General features: G+C 40.2%; 1 protein-coding gene across 1 annotated transcript; it reads right to left on the bottom strand.

Annotated features, from left to right (window-relative positions):
• Window positions 1-1,992: 1,992 nt before the first annotated feature.
• Window positions 1,993-19,123, bottom strand: LOC106548425 (vomeronasal type-2 receptor 26-like). Its single transcript, XM_087714737.1, has 6 exons — window positions 18,906-19,123; window positions 16,516-16,693; window positions 11,829-12,686; window positions 9,305-9,532; window positions 5,423-5,549; window positions 1,993-2,954 (listed from the first exon to the last, which is right to left on the bottom strand). Exons 1-6 carry the CDS (start codon window positions 19,121-19,123, stop codon window positions 2,047-2,049), a joined length of 2,517 nt encoding a protein of 838 aa, XP_087570863.1. The 3' UTR covers window positions 1,993-2,046.
• Between the last annotated feature and the right edge of the window lie 151 nt (window positions 19,124-19,274).

Genomic DNA, 19,274 nt, shown 5'->3' on the forward strand with positions numbered 1-19,274 from the left:
TCTTCCAGAGGAATTTGAATTTAGGGAACAGAAAAAAATGGTCTCAGCTAAGGACTGAATCTGTACTGATGTGAAAATCAGTCCAAATCTTTCATCTTCAGCCTCAAATGTTACTAATGTTTCCCCCTTTTAAAGCTGTAATCCATGCAATGACTTCAGACTTCACCCAAATATGAGTATAGCTCTTTAGGTGCTGCTGGGGTATTTTTTTTAATGTAACAGGCAGATGTGCTTTAAATTTGTAAAAATCTACCTCCCTTGAATCAAAATTAAAGAGTAAACTAGCCAGCAGAACATATAGCAGAATAGAGAGGAAAATCTTCCCAATTCTCTCTAGTCTTTTGAAGTTTCTTCTTTTTTCTCCACTTTCCTCCCCAAAACTCCAGCCTCTCTTTGAATAACTGATTTCTTGGTCTTCTCCAGCTGTTCCCTAACAAATTACATTTTGTCACTTAGCAAAAATACCCAGGAAAGTTTAATATGTTGTCTTTTCAATGCATCAATCTAGATCAACTTCTTTTGCTGACTCTCTGTAAACCGCTTAGAGAGGCCTGAAAGGCCTATGAAGCGGTATATGAGTCTACTGCTACTGCTATTGCTATTGCTTTTCTCTAAATTTGTTCCCTATAGTTCACAATGCCAGATTTTTTTATACTTTCCCAACCTCTTAAATGTGTTCCTTCTTCTGGGTGATTTCTAAGGGTGCGATTCAGCTGGTTCACATGAAGACCAGGTGGCTGGCATGTGTATGTGTGACAGGACCCAGAAAAGCAGCTGGGGATGGTGCCCCATGCCCACAGAAAGTGCTCTGCATGCCAATTCTGGAATGTGTGTTGTAGGTTCCCCATCACAGTCATAGAGGCTCACTGAAAGTGTATTATCATATAAACAAGGGAATTGAGTTCCTTAAGTTTATATAATTCTCCTGGGTTACTGGAGCGTTCCAGAATCACCCCATGACATCCTCTATAGAGCAATGGTCTTAAAGGAGACATATGCAATTAAAAGAAAGTGCTAATGCATTTTGTTTGTGTATAAAGTGGGTATGAAAATAGATTAGGGTCTTTCTTTCTTTCTTTCTTTCTTTCTTTCTTTCTTTCTTTTTAGTAATTCCTCAAGTTTACAAAATATCATTGGAAGCAAATTTAAATGTATGTCTATTAAAAGAATAATTAAATTAAATCTAAAAATATATATTAAATATTGAATTAAAATTAAAAAGTTGCATTAGAATTAATTGATTTTAATTATAAATATGAAATTTTTAATGAAGTGTTTACAGACTTAAAAGCCATATAGAAGGATTTTCCCTTTAGAGTTAAGGAATTTGAAACAATATAGGTAATTTTTATTAAAATAAATCATGATACCTTACAAAGATTAATTAGTGTAAATAGAAAAATATTTCACTTATTACAACAGAGGGAGAAGAAAAATTGATGGGACATTGTTTAAGTTGGCAAGGTAATCTGTTTTAAACAAAGATTTTATGTGGTCTTGTTTCGGTTGGGATATTGCTTTTGGTTTTTAGGCTTCAAAAATGAAGTTCGGAATTTAGTTTGAAGGTTTAATAATTGTGTAGTTATAGAATTGGCTTGTAATAATTATAGGTAGTGTAAAACCATGAGGTCACAATTGCATGGATATTTTATTGTGTAGGGAAGAGTTGGAAATAAACACTTTTTTCTCCTTTTTTTTTCTTTTCCATCATACATCCTGTCCCCTCTTTTCTTGGTTTAATTTTAATTTTTATTCTATTTTTCCCTTAGTAAACCTTAATCAAACTTCAAAATAATAATTTATAAAGTTGAAACAAATGGCACTATGAAGGGCTGCCTAAGAATCCATAGAATTGATATTATTTAAGGACACATTGAATAAGAAGGAACACTCATTTTCATTTTAATTTTGTTGTTACATTTATAATCAATTGCTCTGTTTTACTAAAAGCTCAAGACAGTTATCATTCCTTGAAATCACATTAGTGTGATTTTTCACTAATCTAAATTTTGTTGTTTATGCTGCAATGTGTCTGATTCCTATAACTCACTTCATGGGAGGTTTTCTCATGAGTTGTTGCCTGTTATTCAGCTCAGGTCTTATCAAGATGATGTAAAGTTTGGGGGAGAAAATGAGAACCAATAATCCAGCACTTGAGGCTAAGATGGAGAAGATCTCCACAGCCACTGTGTATTTTCCTTTGGTGCTCTGGTAGGCTGGGACAAAAGAGATCCAGACACTGCAAAAGAGAAGCATGCTGAGGGTGATAAACTTGCCTTCGTTGAAACTGTCTGGGAGGTTCCTGCCAAGGAAAGCCACTGTAAAGCTGATCATGGCCAAGAGGCCAATGAAGCCCAGGACAACGTAGAACATGGCAGTGGAGCCTTCATTGCATTCCAGGACTATTTCTGTAGGCAGAGAGCCCATGTCAAGATCTGGGAAGGGAGCGGAGTTCACCAACCACACAGTGCAAAGAGTAGTTTGAATGAAAGAGCAGGAAAGCACTATAAAAAGTGCCAGCCTTTTCCCCACCCATGACCTCATCTGAGAGCCTGGCCTGGTTGCCATGAAAGCTAGGACCACAGTGAGGGTTTTGGCCACCACACAAGAAACCGCCACAGAGAAGATGATGCCAAAAGCAGTTTGGCGGAGGAGACAAGTTGCTCTCTGAGGCCGACCAATGAAAAGCAAAGGGCAGAGAAAGGAAAGCAGAAGGGAGACCAGGAGGGCATAGCTGAGGCCCAGGTTATTGGCCTTGACAATGGGAGTGTCCTTGTGCTGAATGAAGACTGCGAGGATCAGAGCTGTGATGGAGGAAAATAAAAGAGCAACAATGGCCAAGGTGATCCCCAAAGGCCCATGGAAAGATAGGAAGCTGATCTCTTTTGGAATGCACTGATCCTGGGTTTTGCTGGCATAGTGATCCTTTGGACACTGATAACAAGAATCCATATCTGAAAAGGAAAAAGTCTATTTAGAAGTTGGTGTTTAGAATTAAGAGGAAAAGTTTGTACTAGTATGAATGCCAAAGATAATTACACAATCCCCATATATATATATGAAAGAAGATTCATTCATCATTATATCACAGCTTTCTTTCAGAAGGTCTAAGCAAAACCTCTAGCCCAGAGGTCCTCAAACCTTTAAAAATGTGGGGCTAACTCATGGTGCCTCAGACTGTTGGGCAGCTAAACCAGCTGTGTGGGCTTAGCTAGGTGGTCATGTGATTGGGTAGGTGTGGCCAATTTGGCAGTCCATTAAATAATACACAAAAATTTAACTTTAACTTGTTTTGCTGCTGGGAGTGTTTTATTTGATTTTGTTTGCATGTTGCTCTTTTGGTTGACTCTTTTTTTAGATCATTTTTTAAGTTGCTTAGGAGTCTAGTGGTCCACTTCAGGAAACTGAGTTTCTCAGCAGCAATTCTTCTCAGTCTCAAGGAGCTTACAATCAACAAGTCTCTGTCTCTGTCTCTGTCTCTGTCTCTGTCTCTGTCTCTGTCTCTGTCTGTCTGTCTGTCTGTCTGTCTGTCTGTCTGTCTGTCTGTCTCTTGTCTCTCTTTCTCTCTTTCTCTCTTTCTCTCTTTCTCTCTTTCTCTCTTTCTCTCTTTCTCTCTTTCTCTCTTTCTCTCTTTCTCTCTTTCGCTCTTTCGCTCTTTCTCTCTTTCTCTCTTTCTCTCTTTCTCTCTTTCTCTCTTTCTCTCTTTCTCTCTTTCTCTCTTTCTCTCTGTCTCTCTCTGTCTCTCTCTTTCTCTCCCCCTCCTCTCTCTGTCTATCTCCCTCTGTGTTTGGCTCTCTCCCTCCCTCCCTCCCTCTCTCTTTCCCTCTCCCCTCTTTCTCTTTCCCTCCCCTCTCTCTTTCTCTCTCTCCCCCCTCTCTCTTTCTCTCTCTGACTCTCTGACTCTCTCTCTCTCCCCCCTTGGGTGTGTGTGTGTGGAAGAAACCCCTGAACTGTGAGGTGGGAATCTGATGAGCAGTGCTCTAAAAAACAGCTGGCCAGTGGGAGGTGGGACAATTCCATGATCTCCCCAAAAGTAACACATCTCTTGTCACTTGAAACTTGAAGACTAGTCCAGTCAGGAGGAAGAGGGCCACCTGCTCGCCCACCCGTAGTTTGAAGACCTCTGCTCTAGCCCTCTGTTAATCTACTTTGCATACAAAAACAATCCTTGTGGGATACATTGAATTGAGGGAGTTGGTAGGGCCAAAGTCAACATTGAATTTTCATGGTAAACTTGAATCTGATTTCTCTGTTCCTTGTCCATCACCCTAATCAATTTACTACTTCAGTATGATAGAAAGTGGAAGCCAATCTCCTCTAGTCAGATCTTTGACTACTGCTGAATTTTGAACGTTTATAAACATTTCAGAAACATCAAACATTGTTCCTTAGAGATATGCATCCATGTTAGGCCAAATACTGATCTTCTGTAAAACATGGAGAGTTGAAACATAGTTCTGTTCCTTCTGCTCTCCATAGAAGATGTCTCTAGTGTATACTTAGCTTCTCCTTTTTATTTGATGCTCTGGGGGATTAATTAAGATAAATGTCATCTATCCAGCTGACCCATATGCAAAAGTTAATAGAAAGAGGGTGTATTCAAAACTATCCAACAACGAAGCCAACTTTTTCCCCACAAGTTAGGATTTCAGATCTCATCTGTACTTCACTTGTAGACTGTGTGTCCCTAATATTTCTGAGTTTGATTTGTGAATGATTTCATTCACACAACTTGCTGAAGAAGTCCATGCTAAACCTTGGCTGAATTTCTGAAGCTTAACCACCTGTACCATCTTCCTTTTGCACTTAACATTTTGTGGATTTTGCAATATTCTGTTGGGAATAAAGCAGGGGTGAACTGCTACCAGTTCAGACCTGTTTGCCCAAACTGGTAGTCAAAAATGCTACCAGTTCGGGTGAACTGTTAGTAAAAAAAATGCTACCAGTTAGGGCAAACTGGTAGCATTTTTATTACTGATTTGGTTCTGATGATCAGCTGTGTGACAATGAGCTGTGCCACATGATTTCTAAATCACGCAGCACAACTGATTGTTGCACAGCTGATCATCAGAACTACTAGTACTGGTTTGGGTGAACCAGTAGTTTCAACAATCAGCCATATTAATGGAAAATATGAATCTCAGTTTTCACATGTCTTTGATGTGGGTAAAGGATTTGGTCAAATACACAGGAATCCACCAAGAACAGCAAATGTTGAAAGGAACAATGCACTGATGGGGTGCAAACTGATCCATTGTATGTGTGGAGTGACAATCGGCAGAACATAAAAAAAAGCCAAGAGCTTGCATCATCACAACAGGGCAGCATGGACCTATTTCAATTCAACCTGATTTGTACATAAAGAATTATAGTTATAATACCATCATCAATAAATTAAGGTTCAGTGGGCATTGTACTTTACCCATTTGGTTTGAAACTTTCCCTCTTGGGCACGGAAGGCAATTGTAACAACAAAATGATTCTCCTTCTCTTTTGGTTTTGCTATAACCTTTTTGGCAGAATTCATTACACAAAGACCGAGGCTGTACCTGGGTGGAAATAAAAGTGGCAAGCACTTGAACTCTTAGTAAAACCTATTGAGCTAATGAGTAATGTGAAATAATCAAATCTGGGTTGATCCTGGTTTGTATCAGTGATGTGCGGTGAGGTTTATGGCTGGTGAGGCACTGAAGTCATCACAATCTTTTTATTAAAATGCCTTTGTAATACAGGGGTTTTTAATAGAAGGATCTGCACTGTTTTGTCCCATCCTTGTGTGTTTCGAAGGGGTGGCGGGCAAGAGCATATTGCCGAGAACCATATGCGGTGACCTACCAGTGGCCAACAACAACAAAAAAAGAGATTGGGGCGGGGAGCAAGGAGCCGAGGAGTTCCTTGTTGTGTTTTCCACAAGGGACGACAGTTACTCCGAGGGGGGGGGGAGGAGAGAGAGATGATGATGATGATGATGATGATGATGATGATGACGACAATTAAGTATCAAAAGCCTTTTCAGTTCAACAATATAATACATTATCCAAAATTATAAATAATCTTATTTTCAGATGCATTTTTTTGCCATCTCTATTATTTTCTTTTTAAAAAACCAGACTTGCTTCCAGTTTGAGCCTTCTGGCAAACTACAGTTTTCTTGGCAAGAGATCTAGCTTGCCATTGCTTTTGTCATAGGTCTGAGAAAGTTTCTTTCTTTCTTCTCTTTTTTTTCTTTTTTTCTTTTCTCTTCCTTTCTTTCCCCCTGATTTGTTTCCCTCTCTTCTCTCTCTCTCTCATTCTCTCCCTTCAGCTCTCTTTCATTTCTCTCTCCCTCTCCCCTTCTCTATCTAATTTGTTTTCCTGTCTTTTCCCTCTCTCCCATTCTCTCCTTCCAGCTCTTTCATTTCTCTCCCTCTCTCTCTCTCTTTTGCTCTCTCCCTTTCTCCCCTTTTCTTTTCATCTCTTCCTTGCATGTGCAAACAAAATACTTTTCTGGGCCGGGATCACGGCGGCGGGGACAGCGAATCCTTCCGTTGCCGCCACTGAGAAGTGAATCCTGGCTGCGCTGCAGAGAAGAGCTACACTGTGCAGGAGACTCCTTAGCACTAGACTCAGGTCAGTGGGAGCCGTGGTCCCATTCCTCTCCTTCCTGAGCCAACATGAAGGGGACCACGGCTCGCGCTGACCTGAGTCTAGCGCTAATGAGTCTCCTGCACAGCATGGCTCTTCTCCGCAGCACAGCCAGGTATTCACTTCTCAGTGGCAGGAGCGGAAGGAGTCGCTGTCCCCACCGCCATGATCCTGGGGTATTGTGCTTGCATGCGCAAGAAAGAGGTGAAAGAGAAAAGGGAAGAAAGAGAGAGTGAGAGAGAAATGAAAGAGAGTGGGAAAGAGAGAATGGGAGAGAGAAAAAAGAGAGGGAAACAAATTAGAGAGAGAAGGGGGAGAGGGAGAGAGAAATGAAGGAGAGCTGAAGGGAGAGAATGAGAGAGAGAGAGAGAAAAAAAGAGAGGGAAACAAATCAGCGCTAAAAGCCACCCCCGTCCTCCTTCCCTTCCTCTCCACAACCTTCCCCCGAAAACTTTTTCCCAAATAATATCAGCAGCCATTTCATCTCCACCAAAGTAGATACATACACACATATGTGTGTGCCGCACACACACACACACACACACACCAAACAAAATAAATAAATAAATAAATGGCAGAAATGGAGAAAGAAGTGAGACCTCCAGAAAGTAAAAGAAGCAGAAAGCTGACTCATCCTGTAAAAAGGGAAATCAATGAAGAGATCTCTGCGCTTCTCCTTTATTGTCACTGTATCGCAAGTGAGAAGGAAAGAAAAATGGAAGAAGGGTAGCGGCGGTGTCATTGAGTCACAGGAAGAACAAGTGCCCTCTACTATGGGGCAGGAGGACCGCGTGCCTCACCTACCTCGGGACTTTTTAGGCTTTTAAGCCTCGCTTAACTCTGCTTGAGCGATCATAAAATGCCTAAAAAGTCAGACTAGATGAGGCATGCAGTTTTCCTGCCTCATAGTAGAGGGCGCTTTTTTAGAAGCTTTTTTAAACAGTTAGGCAGTCATTCATGGTGAGGCAACACCTCACCTTGCCTTTTTCCTTTTACATTTTTTTCTTTTCATGATGAGAGCGGTGAGGCTGTGCCTCACCTGATTGCACGTCACTGGTTTGTATGCATCTGCCTTAGCATCAGTGTTGACTTCTGATGACTACCTAGACAAGACCTTCAGTTTCTTTCTTTCTTTCTTTCTTTCTTTCTTTCTTTCTTTCTTTCTTTCTTTCTTTCTTTCTTTCTTTCTTTCTTTCTTTCTTTCTTTCTTTCTTTCTTTCTTTCTTTCTAACATAGCTTATCATTTTCTGCTTACTAGGAATGAGAGGTACAATGGCTCAGTGGTTAAAAACACTGAGCTTGTCAGCCTGGGTTCAAGACCTGAGCATCTTTGGTGGGAAGTTAGCAGGGTTCCATGTGCCTCAGCGTATAGTCATGCTGGCCACATGAGCATGGAAATTTCAAACCATAAGAGGCACATTGGTTAGAATGCAGTATTGGAAGCTAATTCTGCTGATTGCCAGCAGTTTGATGATTACTGGCTCAAGGTTGGTAAAATGAGGACCCAGATTGTTGGGGACAATATGTTGAGTCTGTAAACTGCTTAGAGATGGCTGTAAAGCACTGTAAAGTGGTATATAAGTCTGCGTGCTATTGCTATTCAGACAATGCTGGCTTTCTCGGTTACGAAACAGAAATGAGCACTGCCCCATAGTGTTGGACATGACTGGACAGGGGAATTCTTTAGCTTTACCTGGAGCTGAGAGAGTGTAACTGGCCCAGGGTCACCCAACTGACTTTGTGCTGGTATAATCAGATAAAATTGCTTCTAATGTTGACATGTCAAATTAATTCTTTCTGTTCTTTCAGTCGCAATCAACCATTACTGGAAACTTTAAGGACATTAAAAAGAGATATAATATCAACATATTTGCCCCTTCCAGATAAGGTACTATGACTATGTAATGGAATAGTTTGGCATTATTTCTCATCCATTATTACCAGTTGCAAATTACTATATTTTTCAGAGTATAAGACACAGGTCGTCCCCCCCATTAAAGAGGATGAAAATTTGGGTGTGTCTTATACACAGAGACGGCAATAGGCTATGGCAATCCCTGCAGCCTGAAACAGCTGATCGCCAGGAGGCTGATCCAACTGAAAATCAGCTGTTTGTACTAATCAGGCTGTGTTGAAATTGAAACTGAAACATGCTGTTGCTTCAAGGAGGCAAATTGCTGGGAGGCAGAGGTAGATTTTTTTTTCTTGTTCTAACCAGGCTAAACTGAAACAGGCTGTTTGCTATTTGCTGCAAGGAGGCAAATTGCTGGGAGAGAGAGAGAGGGAGGGAGGGAGGGAGAGAAAGAGAAAGAGAGAGAGAGAGAGAAAAGCAGAGGTAGATTTTTTTTCTTGTTTTCCTCCCCAAAAGCTAGGTGCATCTTATACTTTGGAGTTATACTATGGTAGTTACATGTTTCCTCAAAATCTTGCTATATTTACATTTAAAATCAAACCAAACCATTATACAATGGTAATTATTTATAGTACTTGTACCAAGAATTACAATTTGGTAGGTCCTTCAGTCACCCTATTGTAGATTTTGGACAGGTAAGATTTGAGTCACTAAAAATTCTTGAAATAAACTTCAAACATACTCTTACAGCTATTTCATTGTCCAGTGATTGAATTTGGAAAAGGGAGAAATAATGAGATGATCTCTAAAATGTAAATGGAAAAATACCTGGTTAAATCTCTCTGGCCATTTAATGGCATCAACATAAAGACTGAACATTTGGTCTTTGGGGGCTCTGAGATCAAATTTTCCCACTTTGACTCGATATAGACTTAGATTTGGGGATGCAATCCAGTTGATAATATCAAATCCTGTTTCCAGTCTCCCATTTTGATCAAAGGAAATCAATTCCCCAACACTATTGTTAAATGACACTTTTTGTAGATGGTAGTGAAACTAAATTCAAAAGATAAAAAAATATAACCAATAAACTATTGCAAAAATAATAATCATCCACCATCATTTTAACTATTGTTTATCCACTGCAGAATGAACAGCTCTTCTGAATGTTTCCCACCAATACAAAAATAATACAAATGAATGTGGATAAGCAAGTAAGTAAAATGCTTGTTATATTAAAATTGAATTTGATGATATATGCTACTATAGAAATTAGAATAACAAACAGAAAATGAAATGATAGATTTGGTATATTTTTCTGAAAGAGCGAAAAATGATATTGCCTATGTGTTAAGAAAAAATTAAATTAAGATGGAAATATGGGAAGAAAATAATGGGGCTGAAATTGGAATGGTAATGTGATGCAAAACAAATTATGTATGAGAGAATGTAAAAGGGGGGGGTAACCCAGACAACACTCTGTATAAAGAATTTAAAATTTGCAACAAAAAACAATGTTATTGAAAAAAAAATACAAATATTACATGGGGCTGCCCCTGAAAAGTATTCGGAGACTACAATTGGTCCAGAATGCAGCCGCGTGAGCGATATTGGGTGTACCGAGATACACCCATGTTATACCTATCCTCCGCGAGCTGCACTGGCTCCCTATCAGTCTCCGAATGCGCTTCAAGGTGCTGGTTATCACCTTTAAGGCCCTACATGGCCTTGGACCCGGATATCTGTGAGACCGTCTTCTGCCACATATCTCCCAACGGCCGATAAGATGTCACAGGATGGCCCTTCTCTGGGTGCCGTCGACCAGTCAATGTCAGCTGGCAACTCCTCGGGGGAGGGCCTTCTCCGTAGCTGCTCCGACCCTATGGAACGATCTACCCCCGGAGATCCGGACCCTTCCCACTCTCTCGGCCTTCCGAAAGGCTACTAAAACCTGGCTATTCTGGCAGACCTGGGGCTGTTGACCTCATGAATGAGGTCCAGCCCCGCCTAGATTGAGTGCATGATGTGTTTTTTCTTTTAATCTGCTTTTCTTCTCTATTTTTAACTTTTATCCTTTTTAGAATTATATCCCTGTAAGCCACCCGGAGTCCTTCGGGATTCAAATTCATTAAATTTGAATTTGAATTTGAAATAATATAAGGTGAAAATATTTCACAATAGAAATATCAACAATCATGACCCAACACTATAGTTAATTAGATGCTCATTATTGATTTACTTATTATACGGCTAAATATATAAAGCTATAGAGAGTCAAAACAAGTTTACCACTGCTGGTAGGTATATAACCTATGACCATGATGGCAAACCTATGGCATGCGTGCTCCAGATGGCACGCAGAGCCATATTTGCTGGCACACCAGTCATCAGCTCCAGCATGTATGTGCGTGCCGGCCAGCTGGTTTTTGGCCTTCCTGAGGGCTGGGGGAGGCCATTGTCACCCTCCCCAGGCTTCAGGAAAGCCTCCAGAGGCTGGGGAGGGTGAAAAACGACCCCAATGAGCCAACCGGAAGTTTAGAAATTATCCATTTCTGGCTTCCGGGGGGACTGGGGAGGCTGTTTTGGCCTTCCCAGGCTTCAGGAAAGCTTCCGGAGCCTGGGGAATGGTCATGGGTGCATGCAGGGGGGTGTTGCACATGCATGTGTACATGGGCGGGGAGGATTGAATTGGTGTGGGCACACTTGTGCATGCAATAGCACACACACGCATGCACAATTGTGGCATGCCATAAGAAAAAGGTTCACCATCATTGACCTATGATATCAAAGGGAAGAAAAAGGGGATGATGAAGAAGACAGACAAGAGATTTAAAAAATCAAGATCTTGGAATACTGCTGTTCCTCTCTAGAATGTCTATTACAGAAAGACCTTTTCTTCCTCTGGTCCTTCCTGTAATTGCATCACACCCCTTTGTATTGAGATCCATTGACAATTAATTAATAAAAATCATTTGGCGTTACCCCACAAATTGGGATGCTGAACTGTTCGGCTTCTATATGTAAGATGAACCATGGTGGCCCAGTGGTTAGAATGCAGTACTGCAGGCTACTTCTGCTGACCGCCGGCTGTTTGGCAAATCAAGTCTCACTAGGATCAAGGTTGACTCGGCTTTCCATCCTTCTGAGGTGGGTAAAGTGAGGACCCATATTGTTGGGGGTAAATAGGCTGACTTTGTAAACCACTTAGAGAGGGCTGTAAAAGCAATGTGAAGTGGTATGTGCTATTGCTATTTCCTAACAGTGGGAATCATACCTAGGTAATGATTACAATGTATTAGCATGTCATTCATATATAGCAACATGTTTTGTGTTTGTGTATGCAGGACATTACCTGCCACAGATGTTGATTCAGGAGTTTCTTTTGTTCTTTCCTGGAGATAATTCTGTGTTTCAACTTTACTGAAGTCATGCGCTGCAATGCATGGGCCACAGAATAGACTGCATTATAGACAGCGTAGCTGTGGGGAGTTATGTTCATGTCAAAGACAGATCTAGGAAGATCCTCTGGCTTCTCCTCCCCAGTGCAGCGATTCCAAGCATTGCCCTCTTCCGAGGAAGTTGGGAAGGAACAATCAAATGCCTGTTTCCAAAAGTCCTTAATAAAACCGTCTCTGGTCTCCACATTAGGGTTTCTCCTCTGAATAAAATTTTGGAAACCCACCAGCTCCTGGGAGTGAGTTGCAAAGGCTAGGGCACCATGGAGGATATCTAGATCCCAAGATCGCTGAAAAGGAACGGAAGTGAACTCCATCTCTGCTGTCATCATCCAGACTTTACTTGTCTTCATTGGTATGTTTTCAAGTTCTGCAATTCTGGGAAATGCCCTCAGAAAGACCATAGTGTGAATTTCACCATGTAAAAGCACAACACTGGCTCTGCTGCCAATGATCTTTTGGTACATTTTGACCCATGATTCCACCATTTCATCAATGCCCGTTTTAAAATATAGGGTTGGCAATGGTTCTATAAATTCGAAGCAGATGCCGCTTTGGGAAAACTTGGGAAGTTCCTTCTGTACAAACCGGAGGCCATTGTGATCCTGTATGAAAATGACACCAATCCAGGTCCACGTGAAAAGCAAAAGCAGATGGATCATCCCTGCGTACTGTTGGTTAATATTAGGGAACATCCATTGGAAGAAGGCTTGTTGGGATGGGTCACTAATCACAGGAGAAGATCCATATCCAAGCTGTGAAGGGGGAAAAAAGACTAATTAAATGACCTTATGTACAATTTTATAGTCTGAAGCAAGGGTGAAATGCTACAGGTTTGGGCTGGTTCACCTGAGCCAGTAGTAAAAAAAAAAAAGCTTAACAAAGTAAAAAAAAGTTCTGACATCAGCTGATGGTAGGAACTTTTTTAAAACATTTTTTTAGTGTTTGGGGTCCGTTTTTGCTCCCAGGAGGCTTTCCTGAGTCCTGCTAGGCCAAAAACGGGCTGGCGGAGTGTGGGGTAGGTCTGGTTTTGCTCCCAGGAGGCTCCCCTTATGCATGCTAGGTCAAAAATCGGTAGTGGGGTGCTGAAAAAGAAAGAAAGAAAGAAAGAAAGAAAGAAAGAAAGAAAGAAAGAAAGAAAGAAGAAGAGGGAGGGAGGGAGGGAAAAAGGAAAGGGAGGAAGGACCACAAACCTGGCACTAGACTCAACTTCAGAGGATACCTTGAAAGACCACAGCAATCCAGGGCTGGAATGTACCTGGAGGTCATCTAGGCCAACCCTCTGTTCCAGCAGGACATTGTTAAAGTGAGCTTCTGTCTTTTTACCCACCCACCCCAGTCACATGACTACATAGCCACCCCCACCCAGTCACATAACCACACCAATCCACACTCACAGAACTGGTAGGGAATTTTTTAAGATTTCACCACTGGTCTGAAGCGTGGAGAGCCATCTTATATTTTGGGAAAGGATGGAAGAAGATGAAAAGTGGGGAGAAGATTTATTAGGGTGGAACTTTACTTTTCTATAGTTTCCAAGATTTTATGGAAGTTTTATTTTTTCATTGGTTTCCTTCTGCATGTTGCAATGAAGAAGGGACCATATTGGCTTGATAGCATTGAATCTGATGCAAAGTTGAACATACAACAATTTGAAAGAAACTGCACTTGACAGGGTAGCATGAAGAGCACTTGCCTGTAAAGTCACCAAGAGTTGGATACAATTAAATGCTTAATAACAAACCAATAAACTTATTCCAGCAGAGTACTTAAACAAATGGTTCGGTTGAGATCTGCATATGTGGGACTGATTGGGGTAGATTGCAGGGGTGACACCAAAATATAATTTTATCATATTTTATCTATATCTTAAATCATTGTATTCTATTCAAATTTCATTTTTGACTGTATTTCCAATTCCATTTTAAATTGTATTTTATCAAATTTCATTTTAAATTGCTTTTATCAAATTTTACTAATAATTTGTTTCTGGAACTTTGCACTTTGATATGGCCCAAGGATTAATCAATAAAAACTCAATGTCAATGCCAATGCAATATTCCAATTATCTTATTCCAATTATCTTATTCCAATTATCTTCATTTATTTATCTCTGTATGGAGATACATTTCCACCAAAATAATTTCCAAAGAATGTGAAAAGAGGGATTTTACTGAATATAACTACAGATAGCAATTCTCTGAATCTTAACAATATTTTATGCAAGTAATGGGCAAAAGTACTAATCTGTTAAGTTCAATCAGTACTTTGTAAATATATAGACTATATCAGTCAAGACAATTAACACAATTTTGAAAATAGTGTTGCCAGAAATCACAAAGTTGTTTCCAAGTTCTTTAAGAATTGGGATATGTTTCTTTTGGAGTTAAATTCTGGTAGAACGATCATTACTAGCACATTTTTTTTCTAATTTAGATGTCCTATGTTTATTTTAGTAATATGACTTGACAGAATGAGGATAGACTATTGATAGGTTCAATCTAATATCCGAAAAAGAAACAAATAAACAAGCAAACAAACAAACAAACAAAGAGAGAGAGAAGAAAGCAGTCTAAGAATTAACACAATATGTCATTATAAATCACCCAAAGTTTAATAGTGACATTTGGATAGGCATAAAGCATACAGGAATTTGAAGGCAAAGTCGTGCCAGTCATTGTGCAGATTTTGGCTCCCTCTGGTGAATGCTGCTTTTAAAATGTGTTTCCAGCAAACTCCCAGAGCCTTTTCTTCTGTTGACAAGTGGAAGCCTTGGAAATTCTTCCTGCTCCGCCCTATAACCCCTTCTTCAGGACTCCAGGATGGATGTGTTGAACTGCTGATTCATAATGACTTGATATGACTTGACTTCATGATGAGTCCTAGGATTGCAAGATGATCAAACTGTTCAGTTCTGGAGGAGATCAACCCTGACTGCTCTTTAGAAGGCCAGATCCTGAAGATGACACTCAAATACACTACATTACCACAAGTATTGGGCTCACCTGCCTTTACTCGCATATGAACTTACAGTATTTAACCTGTGATGATGTCTTCCTGACTGAATTGCTGTTAGAATTTTTCCACCTTTGGATTCATTGTTGAGTCATTGACACTGCATTAGTGCCCATAATGTGGCTAGATATTTCCTTAGTCTACTCCATGCTTCATTCATTTTTATTATTCTACAGGTGCATATCAGTTATAATGTGACTTCTCCAAATTAATGACTTTTTTCTTTATTCTTTGTGCTAATTATAGTTAGTCTGGATTTTATCAGACTGATTTTCATTTATCTGTTCTGTATTAATATGAGGATTGGGTAGAGAATTTGCAACAACATCCATTAGACATCAGTCAGCAGAGATCTGGAACATGCGGCATGTCCATATGGGATTGCATGGGGCAGGCAGAGGTTGAGGGGAGCAGGTAGTCCTGCAGGTTGCTTGGTTCTATGGTATCTAAAGCTTTAAAGGCAATAACCAGGAAACTTGAATTGCACCTGAACATGTATTGGGAGTCAATATAAGTTCATATGTGACTAAAGTGAGTGAATACTTTTGGCAATATTGTGTAACTTTGGCCATTTAATGAGAAGGAAGGACTCACTGGAGAAGAGCCTAATGCTGGGAAAGATTGAGGGCAAAAGAAGAATGGGATGACAGAGAATGAGGTGGCTGGGTGGAATTACTGAAGCAGTAGACATGAGCTTAAATGTACTCCAGAGGATGGTAGAGGACAGGAAGGAGGAATATTGTTCATGGGATCGTGATGGGTTGGACATGACTTCACAACTAACAACAATGACTTTTAATAGCAATAATAGCAATAGCAGTAGACTTATATACCGCTTCATAGGCCTTTCAGGCCTCTCTAAGTGGTTTACAGAGAGTCAGCATATTGCCCCCAACAATCTGGGTCCTCATTTTACCCACCTCGGAAGGATGGAAGGCTGAGTCAACCCTGAGCCGGTGAGATTTGAACCGCTGACCTGCTGATCTAGCAGTAGCCTGCAGTGCTGCATTTAACCACTGTGCCACCTTGGCTCTTTAAAAGGTTTCCCTTCTGAGTCATGACAGAAATTTAAGGAACAGAAAAAAACATAACTTCTACGATGGTGTTACATTCTTTGTCCCAAAGTAATTAATATTCTTATTGAACAAATGAGATGCCATGGCTCAGTGGCTAAGATGCTAAGCTTGTCGATCAGAAAGGTCGGCAATTTGGCGGGTTGAATCCCTAGCACTGCATGACAGAGTGAGCTCCTGTTACTTGTCCTAGCTTCTACCAACCTAGCAGTTTAAAAGCATGTAAAAATGCAAGTAGAAAAATAGGGACCACCTTTGGTGGGAAGATAACATCATTCCGTGCACCTTCAGCATTGAGTCATGCCGGCCACATGACCATGGAGATGTCTTCGGACAGCGCTGGCTCTTTGGCTTTGAAATGGAGACAGCTTTGAAATGGACCCCCTAGAGTCAGGAACAACTAGTACATGTGTGTGAAGGGAACCTTTACTGAACAAAACAAGAGAGACACCAATTGGGCTTGATAACAAGTTGATGCTCCAAACATCTACCTTACCTGTGGTATTTTGTAGATGCTGAGGATGGTGGCCATGAACACGCATGCCTGGGAGTCAGGTCCTCCAATCGTGGCCATATTAGTACTTTGGGAATCACATTTATAGTTTGGAATGAACTTGGCCCAGGTAGAGAGAAGCTCCAGCGAAGCCAGGTAAGTTAAACTTCCAGTGAAGTATGCATTATAAATATTGAAACCTAGGGAGATGTTGTTCAACATCTGAGGATCTTCGTTGATTTTTTTCACAGCAAAGGCAAAAGCCAAGATGTGCTGGTAGGTCTGAGTTAGAAATCTGCAATGAGATTTAATTGCACCATTGTATTATCTCTGCTTACTTGTTAAATTCCCATTCCCTTAATATATAGGTACTATATTTTGTAATGTTACTGGATCACAAGACACCTGGGAAACTGCAATGAAGCCCAAGTTTACATTTGCAAACATTTTCAAATGAAAAAGTGGGATCCTTCAAAAATGGCTTTGTTGTGGCTCATAATTCTTCAAAGCACCATGCCAATTTTTTTTCAAAAAAAATTGATTTAAAATGCATGCAATTCAGTGAGATATATTTAAAACATTATTTAAAGGATGCTGAGGGAATCCTGTAAATCAGTTCTACACAACCTTCTTGAATGAGAAGTGAAAAAGAAAAAACAAAGAAAATCCAGTTGCTTTTTTAAAAAGCACCTTTGGGACATAGTTCCATTATAAGCCCATTATATGAACATTGAATAAATCTAACTAGTTCAGTAAAAAGTAGTTAACCAAGAATTAGTGTGCAACTGTTCTGGGTTACAAGATATTTATAATTTGCTCAGCAAATTATGAATGCAAAACCTTGATTAGCTTGCCATAGAACAATGTACTAATCTGACAACTGATAGATACAGATTCTAGACTATCTGTCAAGGTGCTGATTAAAAAAAAGAATCTAAACCATCTCAGTGTTAACATTTGTAACAAATTCAGTGAGAGAAATAGAATAACAAAACGACAGAGTTGGAAGGTACCTTGGAGGTCTTCTACTCCAATCCCTTGCTCAAGCAGGCAAACCATTACTATTTCAGACAAATGGTTGGCTAATCTCTTCTTAAAAACCTCCAGTAATGGAGCATCTACAACTTCTGGAAGTAAGTTGTTCCGCTGATTAATTGTTCTAACTATCAGGAAATTTCTCCTTATTTCTAGGTTGGTTCTTCTGCTTGATCAGTTACCATCCATTGCGTCTTGTCCAGCTTTGATGTGCTTTGGAGAATAGTTTGACTTCCTCTTATTTGAGGCAACCCCTTAGATATTGGAACACTGCTCTCAAGTCCCCCTTAATTCTTCTTTTCATTAGACTAGACATATCTCATTCCTGCAACCGTTCTTCATATGTTTTAGCCTCCAGTCCCCTAATCATCTCTGTTGCTCTCGTTTGCATTCTAAAGTTAAAAACAGGATTTGACCTTGTGTTTGCTTGAAAAGAGTTCTACCAACTGCATATCTGACCATAAAATATGGTGTCATCATGAACTCCATGCCCTAATTGCAGAGACGGAAATTTACCGGTAGATTATGTGAACATTGTAGTTTTGGCACTGAGCTTTTCCTAGCCATCCAAACTTGCTTCTTAATTGCAAGTTCATTTTCCATGCCAAATATCCAGATCCCATCCTGGTACTGTTAAGGATTGTTTTACTCACATTTTTTGACAGCTTTCATTTGTCTTTCATTTAACAGTTTATAATTAGTAATGGGATATTTCTCTAAGATAACTAAAGCTTCATCCATCTTCCTTTGCTATACCAGGAAAGTGAAACAAACAATTCTCTTTGATGACAGAAAGATAGAAAAATGATAATGAGAATCATAATATGTCATAAGAGTTGTGTGGGGGTGGTGGTGGTGGAATGCACCCCATTTATCTCTATGTATTGAGCACTTTGCACAACAATATTGTCTAAAGTAATGTTAATGTACTTCATATTTGCCCGGAGTCCTTAACATTGGATCAGAATTCCCACCCATTAAATCTTAAATCATGCTATATGCCTTAATGCTTACGTTGATTGAAAAGTAAAGCTGCTGCCTGAGTCTAAGGGCTGATCAGAGGTGGGCAGCACATGAATTAACAACTGATTTGCCCATCACTGAAAATATGAGAGTATGCACCATCTACGCATGTGCTTGGCATTCCGCTCATGCGCTTTGCTCATCCATGGACCTTGCATACATGTGTGGCATAAAAAACAAGACTAAATAGGACAGCATAGCACCAGGGCAGTTATGCCACCCCCATTTGTAGGTTGCAACTACCAGTTCACCAGAACCAGTCTGAAGCGACAGCAGCCCACCAGTGGGGCTGACCCACAACCTGAAACATTTGGCTTAAGGTACCAGTTGCTTACATGAGGTCATCAAGGAGTTCAGAAGAAGGATGGCTTTCAAAATTGAGAGGGTTGGAAAACATGTAGCTCTGCGAAGTAATGCCAGCTATGATAACATCCCCTGACTGATAATACTTATGGTTGATTTTGGGAGGAACACCGATTATGCATTTAGGAACTTGGACATGACACACTGCCCAAGGAGACAAGATGAAAATCAAGAGAATAGAATTCATCATCTTGCATTCATATCCTCTCCTTATCACCAAAGTCAACCATTCATTTCCAATCATTCCAGTGTTGGTGTTAAGCTGTGCTATACTTCCAGGGCCAGGAATCCCAGCTTCATTAAGGAAGGAAATCCAGTGCTCCCAATTACATCAAGGTTCC

Source organism: Thamnophis sirtalis, unplaced genomic scaffold (genome assembly GCF_051295495.1).
Source record: "Thamnophis sirtalis isolate CommonGarterSnake01/CBP01778 unplaced genomic scaffold, rThaSir2_p1.2 scaffold_4, whole genome shotgun sequence".
Lineage (NCBI taxonomy): Eukaryota > Metazoa > Chordata > Lepidosauria > Squamata > Natricidae > Thamnophis > Thamnophis sirtalis.